The following is a 19,100-nucleotide window of genomic DNA, read 5'->3' as shown; positions in this document are numbered from 1 at the left end:
ATTTACCTTAACATACGTACTTTTCTCACCATGACATGCTATGGTTTCATCAACTCATTGTAGCCGAAATGCTATTGTGACGCCCAACTCCGAGGGGGAGGGGGGGGGGGAGGAGGTTGTGTTCGATAGATGAAAATTGAGACTTGAAGGTAGCCAAGTACGGATTTAAAGTGCATTATCAAAGAGAGTACATGGTATTTACGCTATGTACAATGTTCACAGTGATTGCATACAAGTGAAGGAAGCGTCGTTTACTCAGATAGATGGTCCAGATTTGAGTACCCTCTCAAGTTTCTCGGCCTTCGTGTAATCCTTTTCTGTGAGAGGCCCAGCTGGAAAAGGAGTGATTTCCACAATAACGTGGGGTGTTGGAAGCTCATCAAACAGAGCCCTCACATTGTTGCAACAAACACTTTCTCCATGAGCACTCTCCCTCCTAATTTGACAGCCCTGATCAAAATCAAAATTTGTGTCACAGAGTCTTACAGGTAGTAGGTACTACCTTTTAAGTATGAAAAATACATTGGAGCTAATAGAAAAGAAAATGAAATAGGAAGAAAGGGTTTAATTATAGACCTAGTTCATGCTTTTGATATACCTTGTGAGAAGTGGCATCTCTGAAGTGATCATCATCAGATAATAGGGATGCAATGGCTTTAAGCAGGCGCCGGCCCTCAGTTTTAGAAGGTATTCTGTAGTTCCTTCTAAGTGTACCCTTTGTTGTAGGATGCCATTTGCTTACTAATTTCCTTCTATCAGCTGCTTCATCAACTGTTCATGAGAAAAAGAATTAGAAAATAGCTTTACACTACTAAATAAATAATACAGCTTTGACTAGAACCTTTGGAGACCCTCCACCCCATCCGCCCCACTCCACTTCCCCCTCCAAGCACATGACGAAAGAAGAAAACTAGTATAATATATATGTTGGCAATGCATTGGATCAATCTTCATAACAAGAGATGCACGCATGCAGTAGAAATTAGAAACACCTAAGATTCTCAGTCAACTAATTAGCTCTGCAGAACCACCATTTTTTAATCGACTATAGGGTTCAGTAATCAGGTGTGCCTTCTATTGGTTTTAGTTAATTAAAACCAATAGAAGGCACACTGAGGCCATGACTCCAGTTTTAGTTAATTAAAGTGAATAAGGTAGCATCTCCATATTTTGATTTCATTGGTTTTTATTTTTATTTTTTATGATGAAACACCAAATGAGTAAATTTCTCCCAATTCATTCAATCCACGTACCTGCTTTTTCTCGTACCACAGAAGATAGAGAATCATCACTATAGTTGGTCTAAAATCTTGAAATATTACCTTATCAAGCGTCTAGCATTTCAAATTGCTGATGAAATCACTGCTTATGATCTTCAAAATTTAAGCCAAATAATAACCATAGGCTGAAAATATTCAACAAAGTCCGCTACATTATCATTTTGTTTTTATTGGTAAGTCTGCTACAATATCATAGGCAAGGAAAATAGGAAGAATGTGGTTTCAAAATACTTACGTACTATTCTTATGATCCTTGCCTAAGTTAAAGGTGCATTCCAATGTCAACATATCTATATGCATAAGAGATTTTCAGAAAACGAAGAAAGCTGAAATTATATTAATTATAAAAAAGAAAGCTGTAATTGTTCATCTGGGTATTTCTCTCATTAATCCCCCCATTAATTGCTCAATAAAAGTGGGCATACTATGAGTTGGGGCCTGAAGGCAAGCAGCTTCGATTTTTTTCCTTTCTAAATTATAACATGTTAATGTAGCAAAATACGTTACTTTCATTAATGCGAGCAAAACACATAACTATATATATAGGAACTGCCAACACAAACCTGGTTTCCCTTGAATGCTCTCCAACCAATTGGAGAAACCCAAGTCACCAGATTCACCATCACCACGAACATCGCTTTCCAACTCTAAATCAAATAATGAGAAAACAAGGCAAAAAGATTTGAGTAAGAAACACCAAAAATCCAATATAAGAAAAGAATATTACATAAAAGAACCCAGAAAAGAAAATAAATAAATCCCATTATTACAGAAATAGAAAAAGCCGACCTGAGACAAGTGGGTTTGATTGAGATCCAGCGAAGCCAGCCTTCAAAAGGGCGTAGAAAATACAAAGCCTACCAGCCCATAAAACAGGAGCTTCAAGCAAAGAAGCATGAGTAGTACTAGTAGTGAGCGTGAAGGTGTGGGTTCTGCTATGGTGTGATCTTTTGCAGAAAGACAGTAATGTTTTGAGGGATTTTCCGGGTTCGATTTGGAAGAGAGGAAAGAGGGACTTTGGCAGCGAAGTGGTGTGGGTTTTGGATGGAAAGGGAGATGCGAAGTTGGTATGGACAAGAGAGAGAAGCATTTCTTTAGATTGATCTTACACTACTGTTACCGAGAATGAGCTTGGTTATCACTTATCAGAAAGAGAGAAGCTTTTAGCGAAAAAAAACAGACCAGAAAAATGAAAGAGAGAAGCTGAAGAGGGGAACGGCGTCGTTCTATGATTTTATTCATTAATATGCATGGTAATGCAGATGCACTTGTAAATAAATAAAGACTTACGATATTTAAGTCCATTTGAGAAAATCGAACTACTATTAAGAAATAATTTTTTTATATAAATTTTATATTTATCTACTATTTTTAGAGGTATTACGCACAACTTTCACATATTCTTTTTAGAATAATGCTAGTCCCACCGCTCCAAGCTACTGTTGGGATGTTTTTTATTTTTTTTACTTCGTGATTAAGAAAGTATTTTTTTAATAATATTATAAATTAAAAAAAATATATTTAAAAGTGTTAAAACGTACATGGAAAAAAAGCTAAAAAAATAAAACACACCCAAATAACTAGCGGAAGCTCCCAACAATAACTGCAGTACCCTTCAATTTTTTTATTAATCGGTAAACAAAGTTTATTGAGCATAAAATAAATAAAGCCCAAGTATACAAGACATGTACAAAGCATTGTGAGACTTATATATATCTTAATATTGTACAAATCAGCTTCCGTCCATTCAATACTTTAATTACCAAGAGTTCTTAATATAAACATTTTTACTATTACTTTTAATTAAATAATCTAAGTTTGAGCAAAGAAAAACTATATTTAAGAGTTATGTTACTTACAAATAAGCATATAATGCGCTATTTTTGTGAGATTCATTAAAAAAAATTACATTAATACTTTTTATGTTAATGCAAAATGATATCCATCCATTCCTTAAAACAGAAATGATAAGGAAAATTGGGATAATGGTGGCAGAAGAAAAATATCTTATTGGTTATAAAAGGGATACTGAGTTGGGTGCCATGATATATGGTTGGTTGGGTGCGTAGTGCAGTTGGCAGACAAACGAATAGGGATGGGGATGAAGATACATGCGTGGGGCCCTTTAAGTCTCCAATAATTCCAAGGAAGAATGGATATCTGTTGGCCGTTCCTAGTGAGAATCTACCATAAACAAAACAAGAGAAAAACTGGATAATTTTCATGTCATTGTCATCTTATCCACGAGTATAGTATTTTTCCTTTCTGTTTTTCCGTTCTTTTTTGAAGGAAAAGAGGAGGCAGCTATAAAACACACATAAAACCAGCAACAGCCATCAACATACGGCACAACAGCAGGAAGATAAGTAAGAACCTGTACAACAACAAACCCTCCATACAATGGCAACGGGAAAACTGCCCAACAGCAAGCGTTCATGGAGCAGTTTGCATCAACATGACACTTTGCGAAAATTGCAAGCTTTACATAAGTTTCTATCCCCCAAATGGAAAAGAAATACCAATTCAATGTCCAGGATCAGAAGAATATGCAATTGAAATTACCATGTGTATTTCCTTTCTATTTCTCGATTTGAGTACTTTTGGTTTTTTTTTTTTTTTTTCTGTGAGATACAAAATGTGTTGGGTGATAAAACTAGAAAGGCTTGAGGCTAATATATATTACAAAAGGAACCATTGGCTACAAAGAAGCCGTAAGACAAGGGGTTTAATTAAACTAATTCAATATGTCGAATGTTCATATCTTTACAAACCGAACATCATTCTGACCAAACGCATTCCCACATGCAGGACATTTCCGATGCCGGATCTCTAGATTCTTTTGGATGCATGGATTGCAGAAAAGATGATAGCACTTCACGATCACAACCTGTCAAATATAAATCACACCCACATCTATCAACCTAGTACTGATATATTATTAACTAAAAGGTCCATAAGGCCTGATAAGCCAAATCAATATATTTAGCTTGAAATGGAAACAAGGATTACAGGGTGCAAAGGAGCATGTATATGGCAAGTTACCTCCTTTGGACGATCAGAACACACACTACACTTAAGAATAGACTTGCAGCTTTTGATTTCATCTTGGAGTTTCTGTATTGCAGCCTCTCCAGTTTCAGAACTCATATCAGCAACTTTGATATTCAATTCCCTAAGCTCTTCTTCAAGCTTTTTCCTCGAGCTTCTGCTCAACACAATTCCAAATACTTAAATGCAAATATGGCTTGAAACATTATAACTACTAGATACTTAAAGAGCTAGTAATCCGACAATTTGAGTGGTTCCTAATCAGTCTTGCACGTGATGCATCAGTGAAAAGCTACCATCTTCTTAGCAGTAGGTCCCAAATGGCATCATAAAAAAGTCAAAACTGTATGATGATAATTTTGATAGAGGAAGTTGTATGATGAATAGAAAGTACCAGATTACACCATTATAGTTTAAATAAACAAAACTCTAGAGGGAAGAGAACAGCACCTTTCATTCTCCAATTCAAATTGGAGATCATCCCTATCCTGCTGAATTTGTTCATATTCCTTCTCGGAGGAAGCAACAGCAGATTTAAGCCACTTTAACTCCTTCTCAGCCTCAGCCAATTCCCACTTGGCCATTTCCAGGTTGACTGCAAAATGTCTTTCTTCTTGGGTAGATTTGATGGCTTCTGTCAGACAAGTCTCCATCTGCATGATTGATTGGAATTCAGGTTGATACAGGATAAAAGTGGCAAACTGTCTAGAGTACCAGGAAACATTACCTGCTCTTCACTGTAGGAAATTTTCATTTTTAAGGATTCTACTGACGCGTTAATTTGTTGAAGTTGCTTTGCCAATGCCTGCTTCTCAGAGAGTAAAATGCTCTGCGCCTGCTTTGTCTTTACACTCTCAGAAACAAGCTGCATGAAAGATTCATGAAACAATTAGGAATGACCAGCCCCCCAGTAGTCAATTGAATCACTTCAGTAAGCAACTGATGTGATAAAAGACAATGGACGTTGTAACAAAACTAACATCAACGTAGATGACGAGGAGACAGACCTTGATATTATAGTCGTCCCTGTCTGTGAGCTGCTGCAACAGATGTTGGTTCTGAGTCTGCATATCTTCGTATGCTTGACCAATGGTCTGCAGATAAAAAAAAAATTGCAAAGGAGGAAACAAAAAACTAGTCAAAGCAGAAAAATAGAAGATGCAGTAGGATATTAAAGGAAAATATTTGCAGCTAATTTGTAAGAGTAAAACAGAAATGCCAAGGACACCTCAATTTCGGATATGTATGCTTCTGCCTCCCCATCTTTACTTCTAATAGCCTCGGTAAGCTCCAAAACATCCCTGCAGATAAAAGGGGAAAAAAACAGAAAAAGCATAGTCCACGGATTTTTTAAATGTTGGTGAATTTTTTCTCTAGTTGCAAGTATGAAGAATAATCAATCTGTAGTATCGATAGTAATTATGGCACTACCAGGCAACTAGCAATAGCTGCTTAGATGGAAACATTATTTTGCAACTGAAAAAAGTTCCAAACACTACAAACTAAATAATAGAGAGATAATTGAACCCTGTTCTCACACACCAAACTCTGCCACATTCTACTGACAATATATTGGAATTGGCATAGGAACTGTCCTCCCTCTCATTAAGACCTTGACAGGTTGTAAGATTTGCTTAAACAGCAAACCAAACTGTGTTGCCACACTCATATTGTGTCATGAACATACTACCTTGACAACTCAACATATTCTCTGGAAGCATTCCACGTGCCCATTTATTTATTTATTTTTCATGTCGGGGAACCACTCCAAGGCAGGGCCATTTGGACCCACCCCTGCAGAGTAAACCCCGGTCCCGTGCACCGCACCCTCGGAAGTTTCCCTATACGGAACTAGTTAAATCGCTGGCTTTTTACTAGGGGGTGTGGCCCCAAAGGATTGTTTGCACCCATGAGGTGTTGAACCTTGGACCTTGAAGGGAGTGAGACCCCAAGACCAAGGCCTTCACCACTTGAGCCAACCCCATGGGGTTCACGTGCCCATTTATGATAAGACCAAATCATTGACAATTATACTTAACCAACAAGGCTAAATATCTTCTTAAACACCTTATTCACCTTGTAACAAAAGGAAAAGGTGAAATATTCCACCCACTACCTTACACTGCTCATCACCCAGATCCTTTCACCAACCCCCATCCCAGCTCATATGGAGGGGGAAAAAAGCTTTAAAACAATTGAACTAATCTACAGCTATTAAAAAGCCAAAAAAACCATGTGTCCATACGATTTTTACTCAAAAAAAGAATCTATTTAAGTAAAGAAACCTCTCAGAAGCATCCAATTTAGCCCTCAAATCAGCTATTTCAGCTTCAGCGGCAGAAAGCCTTTGTTGACAAGCAGCCTCAGCTTCGTTGGCAGCTTTCACTCTCAACTCCAGACTATGCTCATCTAATGCATTTCTCAAGACTTCAGCTTGTGAGTGAGCTCTGCGTTCTGATTCTTTGATTTCCATCAAATCTCTGCAATTCAAAATCTAAAGGTTAAATGTCGGTATAGGAGATGCATACGCCAACCTCATAGAAGAGAAGACAAAAGCATTGTGGAATGAGGTAAAATTGCAAAATTAAAATCAACACCAAAACATTGAGTGAGCCAGCTCAATCTGTCATTGCATTACATCCAAATGAGCTGTATGCCAAAATCATATAAATCCTAACCTCCTATGCAGACAATAAATTCTTCTATACAAAATGTGTAATTGTCCTGAGTTTCTACATCCTAATGAGATGTAATTTTATCTATTGAACTGATTTCATAACGCAACAGCAGTGACTGACCAAGTCATATTATGCTTGCATTCTGCTTATTGATACAAAATCCACCAATATCCAGACAGATTACCTTTATGCATTGGGTTTTACAGATCCTCAGAATTGTGACTTCCTTTTATAATAGCAAAACTGCTAGATGATCATCCTTTAAAACTTAACAGCAACAAAAAACATTCCACGCACAGGGAGTAAAGAAACAAACATAACAAAATTGCATACATATCAAATGACTTCTACAATATCGATTTACCTGTTTTCATAACTTTCCTGTCCATACATGTCTAAGAATATTTGCAGTTCCAGTTTTTCCTTCTGCAACTGCTCAATCTGCAATATACTCATCTTTAATGGTTACTAACAGTAGCTCTATTAAAAAGCATATCATTTTAAAGAAATTGGCACTGATGATGCCAAACTTAAGAATAAATATCTCAAAATATATTTGTTCTTTCTGTTCTACTGTTATACTGTATTGTGTTTTCTTTAGTTTTATTTTCCAGTATATTCATGATTTGCTCAAAATTACACCAAAATCATTCTTCTTTCTCAGAATTCTTTTTGACAGAATATCCTTATCAGAACATAATCTTGTTTCCACGACCATGCAAGTCAGTTGTGACCTATAGCCACAATATTGACAGATGATGTTTGCAGACAGTTCATTAGTGAATCAGCCATGAAGTTTACTTAAAACAGACAAAGACTATGAAAAAATTAATAATAATAATTCAAAAAATACATCTAAAACTTAATTTGACTGAGCAGGACATACTTTAGAAGGTTAGATATGACAAAAATTCAGTCAAATTGAATCTTGGAAAATAAAATTGAGGTTGGTTAGACACAGCAGGGACTGAAATTCAAAGAATATGTGTAATTCAGGGAAAATACAAGATCAATACTCAGAAAGATATATAAAAGCAAAATATAACATTTTTTTTTATAAGTAAAAAAGCAAAATATAAAAATATTAATTCCACCTAACAAAAGAAAATCCCATTTTCAAATGATTGAGAGAAATTCGTCCACCTGATACACGAGTGATGAAGCATGCAATCAACACCAGAATTGATAATATTACCAGTTCCTTGAGAGAATTGATCCCTGCCATCTGTTCAGCACATTTGTCTGCTAAGCTCTGCTTTTCATTGTTCTAAATCAAAAACAAAGGAATGGGTAAATTTCAAGAGTCTACTATAAGAGGAACAAACCACAACATATATATTTATATATTTGATAAGTAATCACAACATAAATGTAGTATGAATAAATAAAAGGAAAATTTTCACCATAATTAGCAATTCAGCAGAGTATGGTGTGGTCTAGGGAACCAGTAATAGAGTCTAAACTGATTGTGCTTGCGAAGGAGGGAGGTAATCTGCGTATCTCAGAGCAGGGGTGGAAGGCGAGACATGAGATGCTGGTGGGACTTAATACGTCTTTATGGTTCGTTAAAGTGCTGGAAGAGTGTATGAGGGAGGGGAAGAAGGAGGTGTACTCAGTGGTCAGGGAAGGCTACCGTATCTTCGTTGCTCAACAGTGTGCGAATAGTCGGGGTCGTTTTCTATCGATAGCAGAGTATGGTCAAGCAGGAAGGAATTGTTTACTCTATTTCCCTACAGGTGAAGATGGGTGGGGATGGAGAAGGTTGATGGAGTTTGTATCGGAGATGGTCCAGCCTTCCGAAAGAAAGGGTGCTTCCGCCGTTGGGGCACAAGCTAACAGAGTGGTAAGGAAGGCGAATGTCTTTGATCAGTCCTTTAAGGAGGTACTCATGGTGGCAGGGTCGAGTCACGTGCAGAGGAGGGACAAGGTAGGAAAAAGCCACGCTGACAGGGAGGTGCATTGAGCCCCTCATCTGGTACGGGGTGCAAAGGGTGGTAGGACGATGCCTGGGCAGGTGGCGTGGGAGACAAGTAGACGACTAACGGAATTGCAGGGACAGATGAGGAAACTTCAGAAGGAAATGGAGGAGGTACCCTGGCACGTCGGGCTGAAAAAAGAAAGGGGAGAGAAAATGCATGCAGGAGTGGGGAGAGAGGGACGGGGTGAAGGGTTAATCAGGAAGGCTAGGCCTTACTGGAGTAAAAAGGTTGGGCCTCAAACCCAACCCAAGGCCTCAAACCGAACTTGGGGTAAGAAGGTTGGGTCTCTACCGCAGCCTAAACCCAGTCCAAATGGAGCCATGGATAGGGCCCGGCCCAAGGGCCATATTAATTTCAACCCGTCCTGCATGGACTACAATGAAGCTGGGCCTGGGCCTTCTCAGCCCAACCCCTTGGTGCAAGAAAGAAGCCTTGCAGACAAGGCAGGGGAGAGTTACCCATTTCTAAGTGACGGGTCAGGCAACGGGTCAGACGAGTGTATACCAGAAATGGTGCTGCGAAGCTTGCTGACGATGGAAAGGATAGAGGCGAGCCCACAGATAGCACCAACGACGGCAATGGACCATTCCAACAAGGCCCTAACGGCGGGGTGGGAACAATGCGAATTGAAGGAGCATTCGGGGGGCTCGCCGCTGAGTTTGGAGGGCCATTTTCAGTCAAAGGGTGGTCAGAAAGAGCTGATAAGCCTAGAAGAGCTAGGTTTGGTGCCGATGGAAGATCATGATCGAGAAGCCATGGAATCCGAGATAGGGGAGGAAGAGGGGGAGGGATCCGAGGACTTCATGCTTTTGGTGGATGGTGACTTGGTGTTCCTTGATTTATGTGGACAGTTGAGGTTGGATGATATCTCATTGGAAGATGATATACAAGGAACTTAGAATTGTAGGAGGGAGGAACCTGTACCATTGAACTTTTGCTTCCCAAATCAATCGAAAGTGTCAGATTGGGTCTTCCATAAGGTGAGGGAGATCCAAAAATTTGTGGGGATTGAATGTGACGGCTACGAGGAGCAATTTATGGCACTGCTCACAGAGATTGAGGCAGGGCATAATTAAAAAACTAAAGGCGAATCGAAAAAACAGCAGGAACTCAGAAGATTGACTTGGTCAATGAATATGGAGGGCATTTCCAACAGGGGTAGAGTGAAAGGTAAGGGGCTGGCTGTTCCCCAATAAAGCCTAAGATTGTGTCTTGGAACGTTCATGGGCTAAACGAGATTAATAAGCGCCTATGGATCAGGAACATGCTTCGGGAGTGGAAGGCGGATATTGTATGCTTGCAAGAGACAAAATTGAAAACGATTAATAGGAGGATTGTGAGGAGTTTATGAAGTGGAATTCATGTGGATTGGGCATATTTGGCATCTAACGGAGCATCGGGTGGGGTGGTGGTGATGTGGGATAGGCGGGTGGTGGAGAAAATGGAGGAGTTTATTGGACAGTACATGGTAGCATGTTCGTTTAAGTGTGTTTCCGATGACTTTCTTTGGGCTTTTGCAGGTGTTTATGGCCCTAATGTAGACACGGACAGAAGATTGCTGTGGGAAGAATTAGCTGGGGTTCATACTTGGTGGGAACTTCCATGGTGCATAGGGGGAGATTTTAACGTTGTAAGATTCTCAAGTGAAGTTGATTGAAGTAGAAGATTGAGGCCAGCCATGGAGGAGTTCTCGGCATGTATCTTTGATCTGAATTTGATGGACTTGCCGCTAGCCGAGGGTACCGCTACTTGGTCTAACAATTAGTCATGGTCTCAACTAGATCGTTTCTTAATTTCACCAGAATGGAAAAGCCATTTCCCAGATGTATGGCAAAAGCATATGCCCCGTATAGGCTCAGACCATTGGCCAATTATGCTGGATTGTGGAGGGCTTCGTAATGGTCGTTGGCCTTTTAAGTTTGAAAATATGTGGTTACAATCGAAAGGGTTTGTGGATAAGGTCAAACAGTGGTGGTTTTCCTACCAGATCCAAGGTATGCCCAGTTTCATTTTTGCTGGCAAATTGAAAGCACTTAAAAAAGATCTAAGAGTGTGGAATGTGGAGTCATTCGGCAATGTAGGGGAAAACAAAAAAATAAAGTTGCTGAAAATTCAAGAGATTGAGAGGCTTCAAGCGGTACATCCACTTTCGCAGGAAGAATTAGTTCAGAAGGCTGAGTTGATAGCTGATATTGAGAGGATGATACTATTAGAAGAGGTGTCATGGTGCCAAAAGTCTAGGGCATTATGGTTGCGAGAAGGAGATTGAAGCACAAGGTTTCTCCATAGAATTGCAAACTCGCATAGGAGAAACAACAACATTGAGATGCTGAAAATTGAAGGGGTGGAATGTAGAGATGAGTAGGTAATCCACAATCATATAGTTGACTTCTATGAGAACTTACTAGCAGAGCAAGTGGGATGGCGGCCTCCATTGAATGGGTTGGTATTTGACACTATCGAGTCGAGTGATGTGTTCCGATTGGAGAGGGAGTTTCAGGAGTTAGAGGTCTATGACGTAGTGAGGAAAATGGCCAGGAACAAGGCTCCAGGACCGGATGAATTCTCTATGGGATTCTTCCAAGACTGTTGGGAAGTGATAAAGGAGGACTTGATGAGGGTGTTCCAAGAGTTTTTCTTGGCTGGAAAGTTTGAAAAAAGTCTTAACACCACATTCCTTGCACTGATACCTAAGAAGGTGGAGGCATTGGAGATCATGGAATATTGGCCTATTAGTCTAGTGAATGGGGTGTATAAGATAATCACTAAAGTTCTTGCAAACAAATTGAGTGAAGTGGTGGGGAAGATTGTCTCAAACCCGCAAAAAGCCTTTGTAAAATGAAGACAGATTCTGGATGCAGTGCTTATTGCAAACGAATGCCTCGATAGTAGACTGAAGGCTGAAAACACAGGGATCTTGTGTATACTAGACATGGAAAAGGCATATGATCATGTCAATTGGGAATTCCTTCTTCATTTGCTTAGGAGATGTGGTTTTGGGGAGCGATGGGTGAAGTGGATCCATTGGTGCATATCGACGGCAAAGTTCTTCGTGTTGGTAAACGGATGTGCAGTGGGTTTCTTTAATAGTTCAATTGGGCTGATAACGTCCTTACCTATGACTTACTTGGGACTTCCTCTGGGGAGTACCTCGAGGGCGTTGTCGGTTTGGGATACTGTGATTGAGAAAATTGAAAGGAGATTGGCGGGATGGAAGAGAATATACTTGACAAAAGGTGGAATAATTACTTTGATAAAGAGTACACTCTCTAACCTACCTACTTATTTTTTCTCTCTCTTCCCAATACCGGCGAGTGTGGCGGCCCGTATTAAGAAACTCCAACGTGACTTCTTGTTTTGGGGGGGGGCGGAGGGTATGGGGGAGGAGTTTAAATTCCATCTGGTCAAGTGGGAGCAAGTTTGTCGTCCTATCTCGGGTGGAGGGTTGGGGGTTAGAAACCTAAGGGTGTTCAATCGAGCATTATTAGGAAAATGGATGTAGAGATTTGCCAAAGAACCAGACTCCTTATGGAAAATGGTGATTGAGAATAAATACGGTGTTCTATGGGAGGATTGGTGTACTAGAGAAGTAAGGGGGGCCTATGGCGTCTGGCTGTGGAAACACATAAGAAGAGAGTGGGGGGTGTTTAATCGCTTTGTTAAGTTACAGTTGGGTGTGGGATCTAGGATAAAATTCTGGAGAGATGTTTGGTGTGGTAATAGGGCCTTACAAGATTTATACCCCTCTCTTCCAGTTAGCAAGTGCAAATGATGTTTCAATGGCAGAAGTTTTGGAGATATAGGGGGGACATATTCACTGGAACATTACTTTTAGTAGGGCAGCACAGGATTGGGAATTAAATAGCTTTGCTGATTTCTATAGCCTCATATATTCCATTAGGCCAAACAGACAGCATGAGGATGTTATGTGGTGAACTCTAGCAGGCAAAGGCACCTTTTCTGCTCGTTCGTTCTATAAGGCCCTTACTATAGAGCCAAATGCTCAGTTTCCTTGGAAAAATATTCGGAGACACAAGGCACCACCCAAAGTTTCGTTCTTTGTCTGGATTGCTTCTCTGGGGAATATTCTTACAATTGACAACTTGAGGAAAAGGAGGATTATTATTACAAAGTGGTGTTGTATGTGCAAAGGAGGGGGAGAGTCAGTAGACCACCTCCTTCTGCATTGTGAAACAGCCGGAATCCTCTGGAATGAGGTATTCGTTCAACTAGATATGGCATGGGTTATGCCGAAGACGGTGGAGGTAGCCTTGGCGAGTTGACCAAACTTAAGCGGTAGGCAATCAATCAGAGCAATTTAGAAGATGATCCCTCTATGCATTACGTGGTGCTTGTGGCAGGAGCGCAATGAGCGGACATTTGAAGACCAGGAAAGATTGTTAGAGGAGCTAAAAGTTTTATTTTTCAGAACTCTTTGTAGTTGGGCCATAGCTATGGATTTTAATGGCATGGCTCTTCATGATTTTCTTGTCTCTAATGTGCCTACCTAGTTAGGGCATTAGAGTTGTGTAACTGGCTTTGCCATTCTTTGATCAATATAATTTATTTATTCATAAAAAATAAAAAAATTAGCAATTCCATAAATAAGAGAATATATCTAATAAGAGAAGGAACAACAAGCTAGATGAGACAAAACCTTCCTATTTAGCTGAGCGTTTAGAGATTGTGCTTCCTCACGTAAGGACAGTGCTTCATGAGCTGTCTCCCTCCATCGCTTCAATTGAGCTTTCATCATTCCCATTTCTTTAGACAAAGCCGAAGACATTACATGAAACTCTGATTTAATGTCCTTTCTCCCTACAACAGGCAACACCTTTACAAACCTGAAGAACCACTAAACTACCACCATAAGAATAAAGTAAAAGCGAGTACATAATTTGACCTGCATCCTGCAGAGCTTCTTCCATTTTTATCTCAAGATCATTTTTTTCAATAACACACTTCTGCAGCTGATGCTCTAGCTCTTCTATCCTAGATTCAGCATTATCAATGGCATTCCTCACAGCATTTGCGGATTCTAATTTTGCAATCACCTCCTTCTCCCTTCTCATGAAGAGAGGCCTGTCAGCCTGAAAGCATAAATTTAAACAAGATCCTGTATAGAAAAGCATAAAAAGCATGTGTAACACAATACACATAACACAAGACAGCCCAACCTGCAGAGAGTCTGTCAATACTTTGTAACGCTCCACTTCAGCATTCCAATGTTGGAGTTGATCATTTCTCAAAGAGTATAATCGAGAGGAGAGTACATAGTTTTCATCTTTCAGTTCATTCTGTAACAATTGGATATCAAATGAGATTCATGTATTTAACAAAGCTGGTTACACAGTGACTCGCTGAGCAAAATGAATATCAACCCAGAGATACAAAGAACTCAATTTCAGTAACCTGAAGATCTTGCAACTGTTTTGACAAGACTTGATTCTCTTCCTGTGCATCTTGAAGCTCAGAAAGACGATCTTCAGCCAGTACCTACATTTTGCATAGCACGTGATGAGAGAGAGAGAGAGAGAGAGAGAGAGAGAGAGAGAGATGGAAAAAGAGACTCCTTTACATTGTAATACCTTCGCTTCCTCAATGGAGTCCTTTAATTCTCGCAAACCCATTGTCTTATCTGCCGGATTTTCAGGTGACAAGTTTCCATTGACTGTACCACGAGTTGGAGTAGGTATCCAAGTTGCTCCATCCTTTTGCATTTGGAGGTTGACTAATTTTCTTCTACTCTCTTCAAGTTCTGCCATGCACTCATCCAGCTCACCTTTTGACATAAAAAGCAGATATGCAGTCAATATACAATCATGAGGTTCCATCTACCACAATTGGGAAATTTTGGGTCATTCTAACTATCTGCCATCATACTTCTTGAATCTGTATCTGTCAACTGATCTTGACAATTACACTTTTACATGTACATAATGGTATATATTTTCACCATTATAAAAATAGGTTCACAAAGAACTATCTCAAAGACCTGCAAGGCGCTTAATCTCAGTTTCGTCTGCAGAATGGCTGCTTATGTAAGTTTGAATCCTCTCGATGTATTCTATATGCTTCGAGTGGAGAACACCAATCGCTTCACGCAGCTTAATAGCCTCCTCTTTCATCATATCGTCGATCTTAGACAATTGGATGATAGCATCTAAGAACCCAAACATGTTATGATGACAGAGTCAGTACAAGTTTCATTAAAAATAAATAAATATATAAATAAAAATAAAAAAACCTGCTACTTCAAAGTTTCACAAAAGAAGAGGACCAAACAAACCATAAGAAAAAGAAAGGAATAATAAATTTACAATTGGACCTCACAGCAACAAAAAAATTCAGACCTTCTGACGATAGCTTTCCATGCAAAGTCCGAGCAATGCTTTCCATTTTCACCCTTTGATCATCAATGGTATCTTCCAAGAGTTTCAACAACTCAATAGTAGATGAATGACGCAGAGCAAGGGCTTCTTCAACATATTTAATGATCTCTTCATTACCAATAACATCAATAGAATCTCTCTTTAGCAGTCTACAAAGAAATATTTCTTCTGCAGGACATGAGGGAACTGAACCTGAAGTTTACCGCAAACCAATCAATCAAATATGATATGGAAGAACATACAGTGTAATTAAGTGATCGCATGAAAACAAATAATAGAATATATTAAGGAGTATAAAAATGAAAAAGAAAAAAAAAAAAAAAAAAAAAAAAAAAAAAAAAAAAACCTTGACAATGATCAGCATGGTCCAGAAATTCTAAAGCAATGCGGCCAGCCCCAGCTCGTACCCCAAGAAGAATCAAGTCATCAACTAACTGAACAACAAAATAATGAAAAGTCTCATTGGGAACTCCAAAATTCATATAGACTAGAGAAGGAGTGTGCAAAGAAACATGATAATCAAGAATCAACCTGATTCCAAAGTTGGTTCACTACAATTAACACATCATCATATGAACATTGGTTGTCTTTTAATTCCTTAATTTTCGCCTCAAGCTCATGCAACTCATGTTTCTGTACATCTATCTGCTGAAGAAGTTTCTGGTTCTGGTGCTGGAGAACTGTCGCATCAACCTGCACAAAATTAAATGATGCTCTAGTTATTTGCCCTGAAACTGTCACTATGATGATGACAAAACCATTCTCTGTAGGACCAGATCAAACAGACAAGTGACAGAAAGCTGGAAATACAGAAACAGAGAAATTTCACATTCCACTACCAAAAAGGAATAAGCTAAAACTCAGCAGCCTAAATGCTTCATTCTGTATCAAAAAGATTGTTAATGGTGGATTGCTTGAGAAACTAATTAATACTTGATAGGATCGATTCACAAATATTTCACATATAGGGTGCACAGATTCAGAAGGTTCTGTAATGACTCTGGGAAAGCACTTGCCACATATGCGGTATAACCTCAAAAAGACTAGTAATTTGAAGCTTCCCTAAAATCCCTTTTAAAGCCCTATTTCACCTAGTAAGTAGCCAATGTAGGAATTAGCAGTCATGATTACTTTTATAACTTATCCCCTCTATATGAGATTCCTTCTCCCAATCTGTGACTTGCGTGTTATATACATTGCTCGAGTAGCGCTGATATCATAATCTGTGACTCTCTATGAGGGAAAGCGCTACTTACATATGTGCTATAACTCCAAAAAGGCTAATCAATTTGAAGTTTGTCTAGAATCACTATAAAGACCAATCTCACCTAGAAAATAACATAAATATTACATGATAAAAAATTTTCTGAGATTGACTTTTATGTTTTGATTTAATTTTTTTTTTTTTTGGCACAAGGTGTCCGAGAACAAAGTCTTGAAGAATCCCGGGAGTGCACAGGCCCTTGGCAAGGAGTTACCCACAAGTACACCTTGAGAAAATCAAGGGGAAATTCCCCCAGATCAATGGCCCCTAAAAATTGTTTGCACCCAAGAGGATTCGGACCTTAGACCTGGAGGGAGTATACCATCAAGACCAAGACCCTTAACACTTGAGCCAACCCAAGAGGATTCAAACTTCGTTTTGACTTACTACAATAAAAGCTCACCCCAGCTGATCGCAGAAGTCATCTCAAACAACAAAAGACCTTGTCTTTTCCAACTCTTTCTAGTAACCAAGTGAGGGATAAATCAACTTCAGCTCAAATGCACCCAAAAGATATTTTGATCTCACTTTGGATAAGGATATATCTTTCCCAGAAAAATAGCGAAGACTCTTTCCTCAAGCCCCAACAAAACTTCAATTTATTCTCTTTTCTTACACTTCCCAGCAACCAAACACATATCAATTCTCTGTAATGAACAGGACCACAAGTTCACCTTAATTGCATCCTACAGCACCTACCAGGAAATTAAGAATACTTGAATGAAAACAATTTTTCTCATGCCTGGAGATCTAATATCACCTGAAAGTCATAAAAGAAAATGAAACTTGTTTCTTTCCTTACACGTTCCGAGCAACCGAAAGAAGCACTACTCTGTGTTTGCTTTTTTGCTTCAATTAGGAGCACGCCGAGTTCAGATTGATTACAACCAAATAGCTCCAATCAATCCATATAACCCAATCGAACGCAATTTTTTTTTTTCAAAATTTTAATCCTTACTCTATTTTCCTAAACCTTCACAAGAAACCAAAACAACCTAATTCATTTCCAAATCGAACGAAAATCAATAGCGCAAATAATTAAGAGCAACAGAGTTCTAAATAACCCTCTTGTTCACAACTGATATCATACATGTAAATATACATATAAATATATACTTCATTCCCGGGTTTATAGTATCAGGAAAAAAAATCAAAACTAAAAAAAAGAAAAAAAGGAGTTGCGTCATTTTCCCACCTATTTATCGGGAACCAAACGGAGAATAACAGGAGAAACAAGAGAATTAAATGTAAAATGAGGGCTTACGCTTCTGTCGTTAGGTGGCGAAGTGGTGGAGTTCCGAGCCATGGCGGAAGACACTAAGTTAAGATGAGGCCGCTTCCTCTCAGGCTCATCGGAGTCCTCGTTCTCCATTAACGCTCCGTAACGAACGACACCTTTAAAGTCGGAGAGGCTGGAGCTCTGCAGAACCTAAAATGAAACCGACGGAGAACTTGCTCTAAACGACATCGTAATAATGGCGGCTGCGTTTATCCCAAGCGGCACCGTTTTGTTTACCGATTAAATCTTTTAAATTTTTTGGAAAAAAATTAATAATAAAATAGCTGGGGGGCTGAAGGCTCAATGTGTAATCTATTGGGTCGATTTATCGTGAAAAAACCTGTTTACGACGGTGACATAAGAGGCGCCGGAGGGAATAGAATGCATGCCTCCTACAAACACTACTTATTCTATTTTAGTGCATTTAATTAGTAGGAAAACTTCACTTTCACTTCCCCATGTTCTTACTTAGGAAAAATGAGAACATCTAGAGACGAAAAAATTAAATCGTCTATAGCATCTAACGGCCACTGTCTTAATGCGCAAGTTAACTTATGACGGTTCATTCGGGTTGAATTTTTTTTCAACTTAGTCCAAAATTTAGATAACCAAATTCTGATTTCAGATTTCAACCTAGATAAAAATTAAAAAATAAAAAAAAAAAAAAAAAAAACCCACATTACAAAATCCAGACCAATTTGATCCAGGTTCAATTATGAAAATCGGGTTTCAAATTTAAAACTTGATGCCCAAATTATATACATATATATAAAAACCCTAACTCTCTCTCGTGCTTGTAATAAACTTCCTAAGCCTTCTCTCTCTCTTTTATATTCACTCGAGTCATAATCGGGTTAGCTCGGCTCGAGTTTGAAACTCAGGTTCCTAATTGGGTATATCCGAGCACTTGGTCCAAAATCCAGATGAATAGTTTTAAGTTCAACTACGCGCCAAAGGAAATAGACACTACAAGAGAAGCGGGCTTTTGTGATCAAAATTTAATAATCAAAATGACTATTTTCCACAATTTTTAAAGAAAATAATCCTTTTAGTCACTAAAGTTTGGTTACAAAAGCCTACTTCTCTTATAGTGAGAGTGGGATGGACCCATTTTGAAGACTTTAGTTCAACAAATCTATAAGTGCCGCATGTGTAGTCGTTAAAATCATGGAATCAAAAC

The 19,100-nt window shown here is 38.9% G+C and overlaps 2 protein-coding genes across 2 annotated transcripts; both read right to left on the bottom strand.

The window, feature by feature from the left end:
- Positions 1-150: 150 nt before the first annotated feature.
- On the bottom strand, positions 151-2,476 carry LOC122291634. Its single transcript, XM_043099453.1, has 4 exons — positions 2,070-2,476; positions 1,844-1,927; positions 599-771; positions 151-450 (listed from the first exon to the last, which is right to left on the bottom strand). Exons 1-4 carry the CDS (start codon positions 2,368-2,370, stop codon positions 256-258), a joined length of 753 nt encoding a protein of 250 aa, XP_042955387.1. The 5' UTR covers positions 2,371-2,476; the 3' UTR covers positions 151-255.
- Positions 2,477-3,622: 1,146 nt separating this feature from the next.
- On the bottom strand, positions 3,623-18,096 carry LOC122291631 (E3 ubiquitin-protein ligase BRE1-like 2). Its single transcript, XM_043099443.1, has 19 exons — positions 17,906-18,096; positions 15,909-16,070; positions 15,724-15,811; positions 15,339-15,569; positions 14,981-15,148; positions 14,574-14,767; positions 14,398-14,481; positions 14,163-14,282; positions 13,889-14,075; positions 13,643-13,803; positions 8,202-8,273; positions 7,371-7,447; positions 6,614-6,808; positions 5,557-5,629; positions 5,336-5,422; positions 5,056-5,193; positions 4,779-4,981; positions 4,323-4,485; positions 3,623-4,167 (listed from the first exon to the last, which is right to left on the bottom strand). Exons 1-19 carry the CDS (start codon positions 18,011-18,013, stop codon positions 4,036-4,038), a joined length of 2,643 nt encoding a protein of 880 aa, XP_042955377.1. The 5' UTR covers positions 18,014-18,096; the 3' UTR covers positions 3,623-4,035.
- Positions 18,097-19,100: the final 1,004 nt, after the last annotated feature.

This window comes from Carya illinoinensis, chromosome 13 (genome assembly GCF_018687715.1).
Source record: "Carya illinoinensis cultivar Pawnee chromosome 13, C.illinoinensisPawnee_v1, whole genome shotgun sequence".
Classification (NCBI taxonomy): Eukaryota; Viridiplantae; Streptophyta; class Magnoliopsida; order Fagales; family Juglandaceae; genus Carya; species Carya illinoinensis.
The sequence above is the reverse complement of the archived record's forward strand: the minus strand, read 5'-3'. Positions and strand labels throughout refer to the sequence as shown.